The sequence below is a fragment of the Babylonia areolata genome, chromosome 19 (genome assembly GCF_041734735.1).
Source record: "Babylonia areolata isolate BAREFJ2019XMU chromosome 19, ASM4173473v1, whole genome shotgun sequence".
NCBI lineage: Eukaryota > Metazoa > Mollusca > Gastropoda > Neogastropoda > Buccinidae > Babylonia > Babylonia areolata.
The window spans coordinates 17,346,152-17,364,989 of record NC_134894.1 but is presented as its reverse complement, the minus strand read 5'-3'; the positions used below and the strand labels follow the sequence as shown (position 1 = coordinate 17,364,989).

Here is an 18,838-nt window from a genome sequence, read left to right as displayed (position 1 = left end):
GCTGTTCACTCACTGACCCATGAAACAACTCCGCAATAACTAAAACAAAGGTAAAACTGTGATCTCTGAATCTTCCAGATACCTTCTGCGTTGGACACCCGTTTTCTGCACAGTCCTATATCAGTCTGCACATGTCCGGATGCAAAACATCTCTTTGCAAAAAAAACAAAAAAAAACAAAAAAAAACCCAACCAATCAAAACTAAACCAAATAAACATAACACTACACCCCACCCCCTTTCCCCCACACCAAAATGTGTGTTCAACAGTTGAAAAAGATATTTGAGCAAGGTGACTGAGAATGACATAGTGTTTACCTGTGATTGTCCCAGATGCCTCCTCTGTACAGTTTGATTCTTTAACTCACTCTGGACAAATAGTTTTCTCCCTTGCTTTCCCCTGCAGATGACCCATTTGTTAGGGTTCAGAAAAAAAATCACAAAAAATACAAAACACAAAGTAACTGAATGAAACTCCCTGTACTTGACCCACTGACCCCTCTTCTAACGTCGTGTGTACGCCCACCCCCCTCCCTCTCTTCACAGCCCTCAGAAACTGAGTCACTGTCTGTACCTTCTTGCTGGTAGCTTTCTTCACTGCAGATGCTTTATTCAACGTCTTCATCATCCTCGTTGATGTCAAAACCTTCAGTTTGAAGCATTTCAATCACTTCAGCAGCAGTAAAAAGCCGCTGTCGTGATCTAGTTTGCCCTAGAATTTCCACTTGCATCACCTGCGACGCCATTTTAAATACGTATGCAGATTAGCTTGTCATGTGGGGTACCAAGGTCAATAGCTGGCCAGTGAGTGTATAGTCACGGAAACCTCACGAAGAAACTTTCCATTCGACCCTTGACACGTTCGCAATGCCTAGTGTAGCTGTGATTTTTATGCTACCCCATGAGGAAAATGTGGACAAATTTTTAATTGTCGAAACCGCTATAGCGTTCTGTCGTCTGGAACACTGCCTTATGTCAGGAACGCTGTAGCGTTCCATCGTCCGGAATGAGTTAAGATGTTTCAAGCAGTTCAGCATGGAAATTATTATACTGCATGTGAAAAGTCTATTCACTTGTGTGTGTTTGTGTGTCTGTGTTTGAAATAGGGAATGAATGTTGATGCCTGTGCATTTGCATTTGTAAGTGAGATTGTGAGTGTTATTAATTGTCTGATTTCATATTGAATGTATGTGTGTATGGTGTTTTTTGTTGTTTTTTGTTTTAATTTTGTTTTGCATTTGTAATTGAGATTGTGAATGTTTGTGTATGGTTTCATATTGAATGCATGTGTGTGTGTGTGTGTCACTCTCTGTGTGTGTATGAGTCTTTTTTTTTTTCATTTTCAAATGTTTGTTTTTGGGTCTTGGCCTGTGGAGCATGATGAGTGTGCATGCCCCTCTGGACTCCATGTTCTCGAATTCCAGGGTTCCTCCTCGGAGCCAACCCAGGCTCACCCTGACAGGCAGATTCCAAAGATCCCCGACATGCAGGAGAGGTTTGAGGAAGACTTGCACAGGAGGGACATTGAGGGTGATGATCATGACCGTTTGCAGCCCATGGAGAGGTCTGAGGAAGACCTCCACCACATAGGGGAGAGGTCGCCGGATGTCATACGACTGGAGATCCCTCTCAACGAGTCAGGATCCGCAGGTCTCGGTGTCAGTGTCAAGGGCAAGACGGTAGCGACAGACGGCGGCACAAAGGATCTTGGGATTTTCGTCAAAGGTGTCATCAACGGGGGTGCTGCTTCCAAGGTGAGTGGATGGTTTGAGGTGTGCTGAGCAAGGTTGTTTCTACATACCGTATTTCACACAATGTCTTAAAGCCTTTTTGGCCAAGAGAACCAGGATGTACCGGTAACTTGGGCAAGGCATGTACTATAATCAAATTTTAGCCCACATAGTTAGGACAGTAATTGCCTCCACTGCTGCTCTGATCGTCAGTCAGGCACAACTGACTATCATATATGTATTTTGCAAGCTATAAGGTGGTACGTTTAAAACCTGTCAAAACGCTATTGTGAATCAGAATGTTATTCAGGTTCAGCTAAGAACTCAAAGTGGTGAAAAGGGATGAAACCTTTTCATGAATAAGAGTACGAACATCTTATGTCAAACTCAATGCAAACCAGAGAAACAAAAATATAAAATCAAAATGAAATGAAGATTTTAAAAAAAAACAGTTATTAGCCACAACAAGCAACACCCCCCATGCCCCTCAAAAACAAAAACAAAAACAAAAAAAAAAACAAACTTATAAGAAGAAAAATAAACAGTTCACATTCATTCAGTCAACATACAAGGGAGTGGGGACAGAAATGATTCAAGAAGATTATTGGCACAGAAAAACGTTCAGATGATCCAATTTGTGGTTTCTGATGTTGAAGACAGATTCATAATATTGAGTTCGGTATAAGGTGCAAACATGGCCACAATGGAGATCGACCCTTCAATGCTTTATTTCTTGTTTATGATTTTGATGTGCACACAGTGTATTGTTACAAGCAGACGTTTTGTGAGAAATTGGAGAATGCACCTTATAATCCGATGTACCTTGTAGTTAGTAAAATAAGGTGATCATTCTGTCAAATCTTCGCAGAAAGGTCTGATTTTTAGTGAGTTTTGATTTTTTTTTTTTTTTTTTTTTTCAATTCCTGTAACCTTATTCTTGCCGCATGTGTTGTTGAACATGCTTAGAGCCATAGAGGTTACACCATATTTTATAGTGTTGAGTGTCTATATGGTTAGAGCGCTTGATTTTCACCCAAGTTTCCTATGTTCGATCTCAGGTTTTACTGCATATGGTTGGATAAAGTTGTAGATTTTTCCCATCTCCCAGGTCAACGTATTTGTTGACCTGCTTGTGCCAGAACATTAACATAAGAATGAAAAATAAGACAAAATGAAAAAAGCAAATGCATTAAAACATGGGAATGGTAAGCAGAAGGCAAATGATTGAAATAAAACAAGAACAAAAAAATTAGCAGACCCACGCACTCCCACACATGCACACAAACTGAAAGTGTTCTTAAAAGTCAGGGGGTGTTTGTGTGTGCTGGCGTGTGTTTGGGAAGAAGGTTGCAGAATGGTTAAGACTTATCTGCCAATACACTGTCCTTGAAAGTCTGGGTTCTAATGGCAGTTTTGCCCTTTCTCCAAAGTTTGACTGGAAAAATAAACTGAGCATCTAGTCATTCAGAAGAGACGATAAACTGAAGTCCCGTCTGCAGTATGCACTCCGTGGGTTCTTTTTAAGTGCGCCAAGTACGTGCTGCACACAAGACCTCTGTTTATCGTCTCATCCAAACGACTAGATGCTCAGATTGATTTTCCAGTCAAACTTAGACCCTCAGGGACTCTGTATTGGCAGATGAGCATCTTAACCATTCTGCCACCTAATTTCTAAACTGAAACTGGGAAACTGAAACAGCTAAAAGTGATGGTGTGTGTGTGTGTGTCCATGTGTGCGTGCGTGTGTGTGTTTCTGTGTGTGTGTCCATGTGTGTATGTGTGCATGCACACAGGACGGGCGGCTAATGCTAAACGACCAGCTGCTGGAGGTGAACGGCATCAGCCTGCAGGGTCTGTCCAACGTGGTCGCCATGGAGAACCTGAGGCGCGCCATGACAACGGAGGGGCCCCTCAGAGGCCGCATCCAGCTGACCGTCCTCCGCAAGCTGGGCGCCCCCTCCCCCTTCCCCATGTATGAGAATACCGCCATGGACACCGGCGGCCAGGGGGAGCTAATCATGAAGCACTACCGGACTCGCAGTGACCTGAGCCAGGCCTCGGAGCATGTTGACTCTCCGCACCACTCGCGGCAGAGCAGCAGCACGTCCAAGCTCTCCGACTCGGAGATTGTGTTTTTTGGAGACAAGACTCTGTCCGGGGTTTCCCCCGAGAAGCTAGGCAGCGGTGGGGTCCACCCGTTTGTTTCGTCCAGCTCTCTACGCAACGAATCGTATCTCAAGGCAACTAGCGACAGTCTGAACGACAGCTCCGCCTTCTTGGAGTCTGTCCCCTCTTCCGGTGCCTTCCGCAGTGTGGAGAAATCTCGCAGTAAACTGCCGACGTTAGGGGTCGGCCAGGGGGATGAAATTATCATTGAGGAAGATGATCCTGATTCACATTCACATTTTGTAAGTGGACACGTTTCATGTCTGTTGTGTGTTCAGTGTTTATTAGCACTGTGTTTATTCATTTATTTACCAGTTATTATATTTATGATACATTTTATCAGTTGTGTCTTATGTTTATTACTTTGTTTATTCATTTATTGATGTAATTATGTGTGTTAGGTCGTGTTTTCTCAGTTGTGTTTTGTATTTGTTTGTTTATTTATTTTCTGATTATGTATGTGTGAGATTTGTTATGTTTTATCACTTGTGTTTTGTAGTTATTGATTAATTCATTTGCTTACTTACGCATGTGTGAGATATGTTGCAGTGCTGAAGTCTATGCACTGTAAAAACAGAAAAGAAATAGAGGGTGGCACTGACAGTCTCTCAGTGGGGAGAGCAGCCTGAATTTCACACAGAGGAGTCTATTGTGACTGCCCTCTCCCCACCCCCTCCCCCCACCCCCACCCCCCCTAAAAAGGAAAGGGAATACTATACAATACAACTGTATAACTTACAATACAGTACACAATACAAATACAGTATAATACCACACACTTTTGTGGTTCTCTTTTCCATTCTTCAGTGGACGTTTTTACTTCTTGTTCATATTCTTTGTCTGGTGTGAGCTGGTGTTCATACATGTTTGCCTACGTTTTCATGGTCATGTGATGTGTTTATGTGCATTTATTGGTTAGCTTCTGTGTTTAAATGTGTGTTTAGACAGTGTGTGTTTGTGCTGATTAACTTTCGTGCCTCAGTCTGTGTGCATTTTGAGTGCTTGTATCTGATGTATGTGCTCATCTTCCTGTGTTTGTTCACAAGCGTATAGTGGTCTGTGCACATTACAATTCGCTGTGTGTGGGTGCACACATTTTGTGAACATATGTGTTTGTGTGTGCAATGTGCATTAATGAGAGTGCTAGTTTGTGTGTGTGAGTGCATACGTTATCATAGACTGTATTTAAAATTACATTTGTATTTTTTTAAACTTTGATTCGTTCAGACTGTTAGATTATTAATTATTTGTATATCTGTATTATTTTAATGTTAATTCATTCAGAGTGTTATATTGTTATTTTTTTGTTTTGTAAAATGTAGTTGATCCTTGTGTCTGTGTGTGTGTGTGTTTGTGTGTGTGTGTTTGTGTGTGTAGTGGTGAGTGTCTGACAAGGAAGTGACTGCCCCATGCTCCGTTCCGACATGGACTGTGATTTTCACCCCCCCTCCAGCCCCCATCCCATTCCCCCCCAACCTTACCATGAGTGGTGGTGGTCTGAGAGCTAGTCTTTTAGATGAGATGACAAACCAAAGTCCCATGGGCAGCTTGCACTAAAGAAAGAACCCATGGTAATGAGAACAAAACAAAATGGGGGGAAAAAAAAGAAGAAAAGAAAGGACAAAAAAACGATGGAACTGCTGTAATGTTGCAACATACTCCCTGCACCCCCACCCCCCCACCACCACCCCCACCCCCCAAGGAGAGCAGTCTAGATTTCACACAGAAAAAAAAAAAATTGTGTGAAGAAAGGAATCTCATCCAGAAATCAGAGTCACCGTTTTCTTGTGTATCCTATCTGTCAGATTGCGGAATGTAGCCAGTCATACTGTTTGCATGTCAACTCATTGAAACCAGTGCCGGAGCAGTGCTCAAACATCAAATTTCTCTTCATTAAGATGGTTTCCATGTTCCTACATGTGCGCAAACTGCAAGCAAAGGGAAATAACTTCTACATTATTTCTGGCTGCTGCTGTGTCAACATGTCAAAATTTGGAGGAAAAAACAGTAGATTTCAGTATATTTTCTGTGTTTTTCTGCATTAATTAATCTGACAGGGAAGCCTTCCAAGGCTGTTAAGTCCCGATGGTTGAATGGGTTTAGGAATGATTGTCATTGTCAACATATAGTCAAGTGTTAAAATATAATTGAAGTATCATGATGATTATGATATAATGATGATAATAATAATGTCAATATTAATATTGATGATGATACTAAAATGATGATAATAACTATTGTGTATTTCAAAAGTTAGGTATGATTACAGTGGAAACCTCAATGTGTAAAAGTGATGTATTATTATTGTTTTTATGAGTGGTTAGCATACATTTTATTGACAGTGACATGGCATTTTGCACATCCTCCAAATTGAAATATAAGTTCATCATACTCTACTCACTTTTTGCTGAGTGTGTAGTTTAGCTTCCATCACACATCATATAAACAGTATGATTGCTTACTACAACTTTTTTGTTGTTGTACAAATATGTGATGGATTTATAACAAACTCCATGAATCATGGATTTACCACAAACTTCTATGCATTTCTATTGTCATAGATGAATGTTAGTTGTGTGAAGACTTGCTTGCATTAGATTTAGAATGACTCAGTGAGTTTAAGAGAAACTGGATAATCTGTACAATGATATGCTTGTTAAGAAAATGTATTTTGATTTCTTAGGTAAAACTATAGTGAAAAGACTATTGTTCAGATACGTCATATTCTGACCTTGTGAATTGCTAATTAAGGCTCAGATATATTCTGACTTTGCTGGTAATTTCTGTTGTATATGATTTGATTAATAGCATAAAATTGTTAAGTTTTACAGTTTTACATTCACATCATATTTTTGTGTTTACTGTTTGGTCAGTTTGACATCGCCATGGCTACAGTCTTTGATTTTGTAGTAGATTGTAATCTTTTTTGTTGGACAAGGTAGCAATCTGCAAACCAACCAGCCTGTGTCACTAACTCAGTAACTGTTTGTTCAGTGGCTGTCCCTCTCAAATTTGACATCACTGTATCCACAGATGTACAGATTATGATTCAGTGTTAATGAAATCGTTTATTTTTCTATTCACCCACCTCTATCAATCTGTCTGTCTGTCTGTCTCTCTACTTGTATATGGAACATCACCTGCGCATGTTTTCATCTGTGTTTTTTTCTTCTGATTTTTGTTTATTTGTGTTTTTCTTTTTAGTTTGTTTTTGTTTGCTCAGAGTACTGGATGCAAAACAAAAAAAAAAGTAATAAAGCTCATTCCACTACCTTCTTGAAATAAACTTTGTTTCGTTTCGTTTCGTTTCAGAAATCTTTGTTGAAACAGCGTCCCCACTCCACTATTGGTTTCTATGGACTGGACGATGAAAACTACAACAGTGAAGACCAGCGTAATTCTGTTGGAGAGGAGAGCGACCTGTAAGTCAGTGGCAAAAACTTATGTAATGATATGATATGACATGAGATATATATATATATATAGATAGATAGATATAGATATATTTTGTGGGTTTTTTCTTTATATATATATATATATATATATATATATATGTATGTATGTATATAATGCAAACAGATTTTTAGGCTGAAGTGTTAAGGGCTTCTGTATCACATGCTGTTCATGTATTATAGAAAGTGTCACACTACAGTTTTGGATGATGATAACACTGTTGCTGTGTGTTGTCTGTCAGGAGTCCCTCCAGCCCAGTGAAGACTTTCCAGAGAGAAGGCTTTGGTCGCCAGAGCATGTCGGAGAAACGCAAAGGTCACATGGACCCTCGGTCCTCAGAGGTGTACCAGAGAGCCAAGGCTTCCAAGGACCAGAAAGACCCCAGAGGTCAGTTTGTTACTCTCTCTCTTTGTGTCTGGCTTTTTGACAGAAGAGCTCAAACTTTTTTTCTTTTTTTTGGGTGTGTGTGTGTGTGTGTAAAAACGTAAAGTGGGGGTGTGTGGGGGGTGGTTGCGGTACAGAAAGTCACCATGTACAGAGTTGTTGAAGTCTGGAATATTCTTGGAAAGATGAGAGTACCATTTCAAGGGCTGGAAAATTCTTGGGGAAAACACACTTTGCATGTGCTGCAGCAGGAATACCTAGGGACATCCTTGCCACAACATTAGTACACATGTACTGCAACAGGGGTTTCCTTTGTGTGATTTTAATTGGGAATGTTTGTTTTGGTTTGAATAACAACATGAGGTGTGAAGAGAGTCATTAACCTAGCATGGATGGGTATAGCACGGTTATAGTAGAGTCTTGCTGTCAGTGTGTGTGGTGCCGATGTTCCTGAATGGGGAATCTGTGGTATGGCCATTCGTGGTGACTGCCAGTGCTCATGAATGAAACAGTTATTGAACTTCCATATGTTTTGTGGGAATATTGGGGTGAAGTGACTTTAGGTAGAAGCTGATGAATCACACGCTGTTGATTTTGTCTGTATTAACTCATCTCATCATGTAGATTTTGCAAGAATTGCAGTGGTTGTTTTCATTGATTGAAAAAAAAAAAGTTTTAAATCCACAATAACTTTGAAAAGTACTGATAGGCTTTTGTACCATTTTTTTTTTTTTTGGGGGGGGGGGGGGGGGCACCATTAGGGGAATGCGAGTGCTTTTCCAAGGCATGGGAAGTTTTGGACTGGCTGTTGTGTTCATGATGCTTGAGAGTTTGAGCATGCGAATAAGAAACCAAAATGGATTGCAGCTTTATATTCACTCAATAATCTCTTGATTTTTTTGTCCAGTTTTATGTTAAATAGGATAAAAATTAGCTACTCACATTTTTGATATGATTTGTTGATTTTTTTTATTTTATGTAAAACCATGTATAAAATATATGAAAATACAGTTGTGTGACCATGCAAACAGTGCACAAATCCTGCACACAAAAAAAGTTTTATGTATGTGTGTGTTTGTGTCAACGTTGACCCCAGGTTGTGGTACCTTTTCAGCCATGTTGCCAGCTCGCCGTGCTAGATCATTTCATGTCTCAGGTATTGTTTGTCTTCACCGTTTTCCATTGTTTCGTCCTTCTTCACGTTGTTTTCCTCTTCGTCCATTTGTGTCACGCTCATTTCATTCCCAGTCCATGTTAGTTGCAGATTGCTAATAGCTGTGTCCATCCATCCATCCATCTGTCTTTCCGCCCTGGCTAATCAACATGATAAAAGAGTTCATTAACTGTCTAATCAACATAATAAAGGAGGTTATGAACTGTCTCATGTCTCATCAACATGGTAAATTTCCTCCTCCGTGTCACAACATTCTTTGTAACTTTGTTTCTCAACTCTGTCATCCAACTTTTGATGCCCTCCCATCCAGGAAAACGGAGATTTCATAATGTGTATGCATGCACAAGTATTGGAATGCTGCTTCCCATCCATTCAGATTCTTCCCCACCCTCTCCCCTCCTCACCTCTTTTCCTCAGAAAGGTTGCAGTCATGGGAACTTGTGAGGAGCAGGCAAAGTGTGACAGTGATGGTTAGGAAAAGTGTGTCAGTGTTGGTGGGGAATAGGATGAGTGTGACAGTGATGGTGGGGAATAGGAAATGTGTGACAGTGATGGTGGGGAATAGGAATTGTGTGACATTGATGGTGGGGAATAGTGTGACAGTGATGGTGGGGAATAGTGTGATAGTGATGGTGGGGAATAGGAAATGTGTGATGGTGATGGTGGGGAATAGGAAATGTGTGATGGTGATGGTGGGGAATAAGAAATGTGTGATAGTGATGGTGAGGAACAGGAAATGTTTGACAGTGATGGTCAGGAATAGGATGAGTGTGACAGTAATGGTGGGGAGTAGGATGAGTGTGACAGTGATGGTGGGGAATAGGATGAGTGTGACAGTGATGGTGGGGAATAGGATGAGTGTGACAGTGATGGTGGGGAATAGGATGAGTGTGACAGTGATGGTGGGGAATAGGAAAAGTGTGACAGTGATGATGGTGAAAAAATGGTGGGGAATAGGAAAAGTGTGACAGTGATGGTGGGAATAGGAAATGTGTGACAGTGATGGTGGGGAATGGGAAAAGTGTGACAGTAATGGTGGGGAGTAGGATGAGTGTGACAGTGATGGGGAATAGGAAATGTGTGACAGTGATGAGGAATAGGAAAAGTGTGACAGTGATGTTGGGGAATAGGAAATGTGTGACGACAGTGATGGTGGGGAATAAGAAATGTGTGATAGTGATGGTGGGGAGTAGGATGAGTGTGACAGTGATGGTGGGGAGTAGGATGAGTGTGACAGTGATGGTGGGGAATAGAAAATGTTTGACAGTGATGTTGGGGAACAGGAAATGTGTGACAGTGATGGTCGGGAATAGGATGAGTGATGGTGGGGAATAGGAAAAGTGACAGTGGTGGTGGGGAATAGTGTGACAGTGATGGTGGGGAGTAGGAAATGTGTGACAGTGATGAGGAGTAGGAAATGTGTCGCCTGATTCAGTGGGTTTGTCCAAGACCTGTTTCTCCCCTCTCCCTGCATGGTTGTCACTAAGCAACTGTCAAATTGTTTTCTGGTTGAAAGTGACCAGATTTCTCTTTGTCAGTTTGTTGCCCCCACTTTATGAATGAATTAAAACTTGTTCTGCATAATAGAATTCCTTTCCTATAAAGAAGGCAACAGTGAAGAAAATATAAATGCAGCGCTAAATCTTGTGCATGACAAAGCACTTACACGCCAGTCATCCACATGCATGCATGGCTCTGAATCAGAGGCATGAAAGGCAAAATTTATACACACAAGTAAGTATTTGTATTTGTTTTGTTTTTTGTTTTTTTGTCACAACAGATTTCTCTGTGTGAAATTCGGGCTGCTCTCCTCAGGGAGAGCACGTTGCTACACTGAGAGTACCACCCATTTTTTTGGGTATTTTTTCCTGCGTGCAGTTTTATTTGTTTTTCCAATCGAAGTGGATTTTTCTACAGAAATTTGCCAGGAACAAACCTTCCGTTGCCATGGGTTCTTTTATGTGTGCTAACTGCATGCTGCGCACAGGACCTCGGTTTATTGTCTCATCTGAATGACTAGCATCCAGACCACCACTCAAGGTCTAGTGGAAAGGGAGAAAATATGGGCGCCTGAGCCGTGATTCGAACCAGCGAGCTCAGATTCTCTTGCTGCTTAGGCGGATGCATTACCTCTGGACCATCACTCTACACCAGTAGAAGGGTGGAAAAAAACAACAACTATAGACCTGTAAGAAGGGTGGGAGAGGATGGGGGTGGCTATTTTGATAATATGTGGGTTTTTAAGGTCAGACAACACAATACAGCACATTGATAGGCCTCCATCAGTCTCAGGAGACAATGGGGTTGTGCTCTGGGTGGTGATTGACACAGCATCAGGTGTGGCAGGACAGGCCAACACAGGAGCAACAGTACTTCCCGCACTGAAAACAATACGAGACAGTGAGAAAAAAAAACACCCAGTAAATTCTCTGGTCAGCCATGAAATGCTACATTGACATAACCATGTGAAGTTTCTCAAACACACCCTGTGGTGACTGGATTGGTGTGCACAGTGATCTAGTCCAGCTGTTGGTCAGTGTCGTCGGTGTTCTTGTTCCTGTTCTTTGTGGCTTTTTTCTACTTCCTGTTCTCCGTTCATCTCAGTGTTGTTGTTTTTTGGCTGCACTTTGTCTTGTCTTCAGTTTGGTTTTGTGGAAATGACCTTTGGTTTTTAATCCTCACAACAAAAAAATTACACATTACCATTTCATTTATTTACATCATAAGATTTTTTTTTTTTTTTTTAAATGAAGGAGATACCCAAAAGAAAAAGAAAAAAGCAACACACACACAAACACAAAAAAGCAACACACACACACACACACACACACACACACACACACACACACACACACACACACACACACACAGAGAGAGAAATAAAGTAGAATCTAAGAAAAAAAATTAATTAAAAAAACAAAAGAATTAAAAAAAAAAAAAAAAAACCGGAAGGAGAAAACAGAAAAAAAGAGAAAACATATGCTCCACAGACTTGCATGCAAATGAGGCCACAAAAAAGGGGGTAAAAAATACAAAGGAAGAAAAGGGGGGGGGGGGATTTAACAATACCCTGGACGAATACAACCGACCAACCAACCAGACATAAAAGAACAACAGACAGGAAACAGACGTGTGTCAGTTGAACTGACCTGCAAATAGAAAGAAAAAAAGAAAAAAAAAAGTGAAACAGTCAGCTAGAAAGGCACCATTTAAAAAATAAAGTTTAATAGTTCAAAAGAGAAATAAAGTGCATGATTAGAAGAAGAGGGCGGGGAAAGAAGCACAATACAAACAGAAATAGCATGAAAAGTTTGAAATCCGTGTCAGAAAAATATGTTGAAAGCTCTGCTTGTGTTTTGGTGATTTTGGTTTGGCTGTCTTAATGTGTTTGTTTTGTTGTGATTTTTTTTTTCTCACTGAAATTCTGTTTCAGTTTTGCTTGAGTATTTGACTATGTGTGCGTGTGTGTGTGTTTGTCTCTGTGTGTTTCTGATGTTCAGTCGTGTTTATGGATTTGATTTTGTGTGTGTGTGGGTGTGTGTGTCTGTGTGTTTGAGTATGTGTGTGTTTCTGAAATTCATTTGTGCTCATGTATTTGATTGTGTGTGTGTGTGTGTGTGTGTGTTTGGCCTCTGTGTGCATGTGTTTGAGATTTACTATTGGAGTTTGTCATGAAATGCTAACAAACTTGCTTGTTGTGTGTTTAAAAATGGAGAGAGAGAGAGTGTGTGTGTGTGTGTCTGTGTGTGTGTGTGTGTGATCAATTAATGTTGAGGAATTTCTGACAACTTTGCATGTCACAAGTTTGTAAAATGAGGATAGTTTATTCCTGTTTGCTTTCTGAGCTTTGTTCGGCTGTGTTTGTCCATGGTGGTTCACCTGCATGTTCTGGTGCTCCAGGTGGTGGTGTTTTTGTTTGTTTTTGTTTTACCTGTTCTCAAGATGGACCTTCGTGTTTTGATTAAAAACCTTGATATGAAGGTTACACTTTTTACTGGAATTGAATGTTAAGAGTGTAATACCAAGGGGGGGGGGGGGGGAGTATATATGCTTGTGCATAAGAGTGCACTGTGTGTGTGCGTGTTTGATTTAAAGAATGAACGTTTCCCTCATTTCATCAGCAGAGAAGGATCCAGATTGTTCACTGGGATCAAAGAATAAAGTAGAAGAAATGTTTTGCTTCAGGTCATGTGAATGTGTGGATTTGATACAGATAGTGTGTTATAAACTCACCCTCCTAACGTCTGTGAATGATTGCTCTTCTGTTCACACCCAGCATATATGGCACGAGTCTCCTGTCGATTATTTCCATGAAAAATTATTTTAAAGATATTTTATTAACAAATGTCACCTTTTTTTTTCACCAGTTCTGTAGTCATACTTTCTGCTGGTATGAATGCCCATAAAACATGATTGTAAAGACTTTATTTGAAGAATTGTCACTTTTATTTCTAAGCATATCTATAGTTATGCTTTGTGCTGATTTTTTTTTTGTGTTTTTTTTGTTTTGGGGGGGGGGGGGGGGGGGGGGGGGGGGGGGGGGGGTTAGGAGTAGGGGAGGGTGTATCTACTAAGTGTGTTAATCCTCATATCTAAGGAGGGTGTTAACCACAATGATAGTTCTCAAAAGGCCCAGCCTTTATTAGATGCACATAAACAGACATAGATCACATTATTTTTGTTTTGCTGTGTGTGTTTAGCAGCACACTGACTCCATCCGGTTTCATAAAGCAAACCATTCGATTTGTTGATTCTTTCACTTCATTTCTGGACCCTCTCGATCGCATCATTCTAAGTTCATCATCATTTGTTTGGTGGAAATACCTCCAGTGTAATTCATCATCCAGTAACGTCATGGCTGTGATGTAAAGAAAGGCCATACAATACAGAATGTACAAGTGAACATACAGAAGTGTACAACATGTCCAAATGAATGTACAGAATTTTACAAACACGTACAATATTGTGTATACCTGCATAGGTTCTCTGACAATGAGTGCACATTTATCTTCCCAATAACAACTGAGTACCTAACACTCGTAATCCAGATTAAAACACTTGTTAACATGGACAAAGTTTGCTGTGAAATCCCTGTTTTGATGTCACAGACTTTGGGGGTGACTCAGGCTATGAATTAATGTCACTTTTTGAAACAGAATAATGTTACCTTGTTAGTACTGGCTCATGGAGTTTGTAACTGTTACAAAAATGTCTGGTGACATTAATCTGACAGCTATATAAATCAAAACAAAAGAAAGAAGGGTGATTTATTCTTAGGAGGTTTCAGTTGATAAGCGAATGTGATTCATTGATTATTATCTTGTTTTGATAAAGTAAAGCTGTTATTAAGTTATGTCTTTACTGAATTGCAGTGTACAGCTTTTTAAGAATTTTATTTTAAAAAGTATCTCATAAGATTACAATGTTGTGAATATGAGGCTCTTCATATATGAAAATATTGTGTCTTTAGAATGACTGTGTGACTCACTGTATGAACTGACTTGTTTGCATGGCTTGAAATTATGCCAATCAATATCTTGTACCGACTTATTTTGTTATTATTTAATTTTGATTTTGTATGCAGTTTGTTTTGTAGTGAGAAGAAAATACAACTTGATTTTTTTTTTTTTTTTTTTTTTTTTTTTTTTTTTTTGCACCTCAGTGGTGTGCAGATCTTTTTTTTTCTTTTTTTGTTGTCATTATCAATATCATTATATTCATTATTATCTTTATCATTATTACTATTATTATTATTGCGGTTAGATGTGTTTAAAGATGGAGGAACTTTTTATTTTTTTTTATTTTTTTTTTTTTTTTACAGCAGCATGACTCCTTTGCTGAAGAACGAGAGACATTTGCTGACCAAAAGAGAAAAAAAAAAATCTGTTGTAATGGATAATGAAAGTGGGATGCATGATACTGGATATATATATATATATACACATCCATATACATATACAACAAATCCCAGAGATTCTCCCCCCATCCAAGGCTGAGACCATTCTCTGTGCTGATCTCAGAGAGCATTCTCTTAACCAGCCACCATGGCAAAGTGGTCACCATGACGGACTGACGGCTGGTTGAATGGTGTTTGCAGGCTCTGAGCAGAGAACGACGTGTGCAGGCTCTGAGCAGAAAACGATGTGTGCAGGCTCTGAGCAAGAAATGTGTGCAGGCTCTGAGCAGAAAACGATGTGTGCAGGCTCTGAGCAGAAAACGATGTGTGCAGGCTCTGAGCAAGAAATGTGTGCAGGCTCTGAGCAAGAAATGTGTGCAGGCTCTGAGCAAGAAGGCTTTGAGCACAGAATGATGTGTGCAGGCTCTGAGCAGAGAATGATGTGTGCAGGCTGTGAGCAGAGAATGATGTGAAGCTCTGAGCAGAGAATGGTGTGTGCAGGCTCTGAGCAAGGAATGTGTGCAGGCTCTGAGCAGAGAATGGTGTGTGCAGGCTCTGAGCTCAGAATGGTGTGTGCAGGCTCTGAGCAAGGAATGTGTGCAGGCTCCGAGCAAGGAATGTGTGCAGGCTCCGAGCAAGAAGGCTTTGAGCACAGAACGATGTGTGCAGGCTCTGAGCAGAGAATGATATGTGCAGGCTCTGAGCAGAGAATGATGTGAAGCTCTGAGCAGAGAATGGTGTGTGCAGGCTCTGGGCAGATAACAGCGTGTGCAGGCTCTGAGCAAGGAATGTGTGCAGGCTCTGAGCAGAGAACAGTGTGTGCAGGCTCTGAGCAAGGAATGTGTGCAGGCTCTGAGCAAAAAAGCTTTGAGCACAGAATGGTGTGTGCAGGCTCTGAGCTCAGAATGGTGTGTGCAGGCTCTGAGCAAGGAATGTGTGCAGGCTCTGAGCTCAGAATGGTGTGTGCAGGCTCTGAGCAAGGAATGTGTGCAGGTTCTGAGCACAGAATGGTGTGTGCAGGCTCTGAGCTCAGAATGGTGTGTGCAGGCTCTGAGCAGAGAATGGTGTGTGCAGGCTTTGAGCACAGAACAAGGTTTGCAGGCTCTGAGCAGAGAATGATGTGTAGGCTCTGAGCAGAGAATGATGCGTAGGCTCTGAGCAGAGAATGGCATATGCAGGCTCTGAGTGAAGTGTGCAGGCTCTGAGCAGAGAACGATGTGTGCAGGCTCCGAGCACGGAACAATGTGTGCAGGCTCTGAGCACATAACAATGTGTGCAGGCTCAGAGCGGAGGCTGATGCGAGAGGGCGCCATCAGTGCGGGGGCGGCTCTGGCTCGCAGCGGTTCCATGGAGTCCCTCACCACCCCCACCACCCCCGACCCCCTCCCTATCTCTACTTCCGCTGCTGCTGCCACTACTAACATTGGCATGCTGCATGATCCCCACTACAGTATGTACACTGGTGACCCTGTCGGGATTGTCCGGTTTGCTTGTGAATGTCCTTGGGTTTTCTGTCGCCTGAATCATGATGATGTATGCGTTTGCTTTTGGAGGTGCTGATTATGGTGGATTAAGTTATAGTAATGACAGGTTTGTTAACGGTAGTGTCCAATCAGAAATGTATGCTTGGAGTAGTAGCAATAACTGTAATGAGTTTATTTATATATCCTCACATCAAAAGTATGTAGTTGGAGTTATAAGTGTAACAATAACAAGTTGATTTCTATAGCGCCTTTCAAAAATGTCTCTTTCAAGTTCTGATGATGACAGTAAGTTGATTTCTGTTGCGCAGAATCAAAAATGTATATTCGTAGTTGATAAAAATAATAAGTTGATATCAAAAGCGCCTTATCAAAAATATTTATCACAATTATATGTTTATTTGTATAGCACTTGATTTATAAGTTTTGCAGTGAGTTCTTTACGGTATAGTAGTTCCAGTAAGAATACATTACCGTATGTAACACCATCTAGTTAATGAAGAGGATATGTTTACATGTGTATTATCCCTTTCAGTTCATTGTGTGGTATGGCCTGTGTGTTCTCTACTATGCCTGAGAGAATGTTGTTGAACAAAGTATTATTCATGAAAGCTTATGCTAAAGAGCTGTTGATGAGAGTATCTATGCTCATATATTTCCCTCAGTTTATATATTCCTCCACTGTATATATTCCTCCAATTTATAAAATGAGTGTGGTCTGCTGTATTTGGGAGAATTATGTTGTGCAGAGTATTATTCATTGATATATCCCCTCCTCCCTTACTAAATATTTTCCCTACACCTACAACATTTCTCAGAACATCACTGAAGTATTCAGGCAACACACCTTTACTAACATTTCTTCCTGCATCACAGGCAATCTGTGATTATTGTATGTGTCATGACTTTTAAGTTAATATTTAAATATCTTATGCCTTTTATATACATATTGAATTACTATGATTCTCATGTATCAATCATGTGTTTTGCACCGAACATTGATTTCTCTTATTGGAGACATAGGAGGCTCTGTGGCAGAGTCAGTCAGGTGTTGGACTTGTGATCCAGTGTTCACCAGTGATCAGGGTTCCAGGCCCTGTTTCTGCATGGTGTTGTGTCCTTCGGAAAGGCACTTTACTGCGATTTTTCCTCACTCCACCCAGGTGTGATTGGGTACCTGACTAAAGTTGGGGAAGGTTAAAACAGCGGAAGGGGAGGATTGGTCCCTGCCTGCCTATCGCCAAGCCTTTGATGCAGTGGATGTGAATTCACTGCCCTGATGGCAGTAAAAGCTACGGTAACTTTAACCTTTTATAAGTGTTGAGTATTCTGTATTCTCTTCATGACACAAGCCATCTATGGTTTGGATGAGATGTCCCGTTTGCAGCATGCGCTTGGTGCACTGAAAAAGAACCCAAGGCAACTAGAGTGTTGTCCTCTGGCAAAATTCTGTAGAAGAAATCTGCTGTGATGCTTACACAAATATAAATGCATGCACTCAAGGCCTAACTAGCGTGTTGGATTATGCTGCTGCTCAGGCATCTGCCTAGCAGATGTGGTGTAGTGTATGTGGATTTGTCCGAACACAGTGAGGCCTCTTTGAGAAAGTTCTTCTTTGTTCGCGGGCTGCAACTCCCACATTCACTTGTGAGTACACAAGTGGGCTTTTACATGTATGACCGTTTTTACCCCGCCATGTAGGCAGCCATACTCCATTTTTGGGGATGTGCATGCTGGGTATGTTCTTGTTTCCATAACCCACCGAAAGCTGACACGGATTACAGTAGCTTTTAATGTGTGTATTTGATCTTCTCCTTGTGTATACACACGAAGGGAGTTCAGGCACAAGCAGGTCTGCACATTATGTTGACCTGGGAGATTGGAAAAACCCCCACCCTTCCACCAGGTGCCGTTACCGAGATTCGAACCTGGGACCCTTGGATTGAAAGTCCAACACTTTAACCACTCGGCTATTGCGCCCATGAAACTGAAAACTTACTTGGCTGTTGCACCCGTAAAACTGAAAGTGAAACTGAAAACTTACTTGGCTATTGCACCCTGGCCATGAAATTGAAAGTGAAACTGAAAACTTGTCTCTCCTCAGGCATGAGCCGGGCACCGACAGCTGGGGGGGAGTCTTCCCACAGCAACCTGAAGCGGTCATCCTCAGTGGAGGACCTGTCGCAGGCAGAGGGCCCCCCGGACCAGGTGCAGAGGGAGCCGGAGGAGGTGCAGGGCGCCATGTGGAGGGGTGCCCGGCTGGGCAGGGTTCGAACCTGCAATGAGAGCTTCAGGGCTGCCGTGGACCGGTCCTACGACCCCGTGGACTCTGGTGTTCCTATGGATACATGTAATGATGATGATTTTATTTATTTTTTATTTTTTTTTTTTTTTTGCTGTCCCATCATCTGCACCATTTCAGTGGCATTACTCCCACGCCGCTCATTTAGATTGCCCCATACACGGTCACACCCAGGTTCATCTGTCACAGTTCCAGCATCGGCAGTCCGCAGTGAACCATTAATATTAGGTCGCCAGGAGGCCACACACCAAAGG

The 18,838-nt window shown here is 41.3% G+C and overlaps 1 protein-coding gene across 1 annotated transcript in view; it reads left to right on the top strand.

Moving 5' to 3' along the window:
* LOC143293506 (uncharacterized) overlaps positions 1 to 18,838 on the top strand; it is a 109,142-nt gene that overhangs the window by 64,588 nt on the left and 25,716 nt on the right. The window contains exons 11-16 of the mRNA XM_076604407.1: positions 1,423 to 1,752; positions 3,522 to 4,136; positions 7,207 to 7,316; positions 7,589 to 7,734; positions 16,081 to 16,251; positions 18,387 to 18,632. Of these exons, the coding sequence (XP_076460522.1) occupies positions 1,423 to 1,752; positions 3,522 to 4,136; positions 7,207 to 7,316; positions 7,589 to 7,734; positions 16,081 to 16,251; positions 18,387 to 18,632 (1,618 nt within the window). The remainder of the gene's footprint in view (positions 1 to 1,422; positions 1,753 to 3,521; positions 4,137 to 7,206; positions 7,317 to 7,588; positions 7,735 to 16,080; positions 16,252 to 18,386; positions 18,633 to 18,838) is intronic.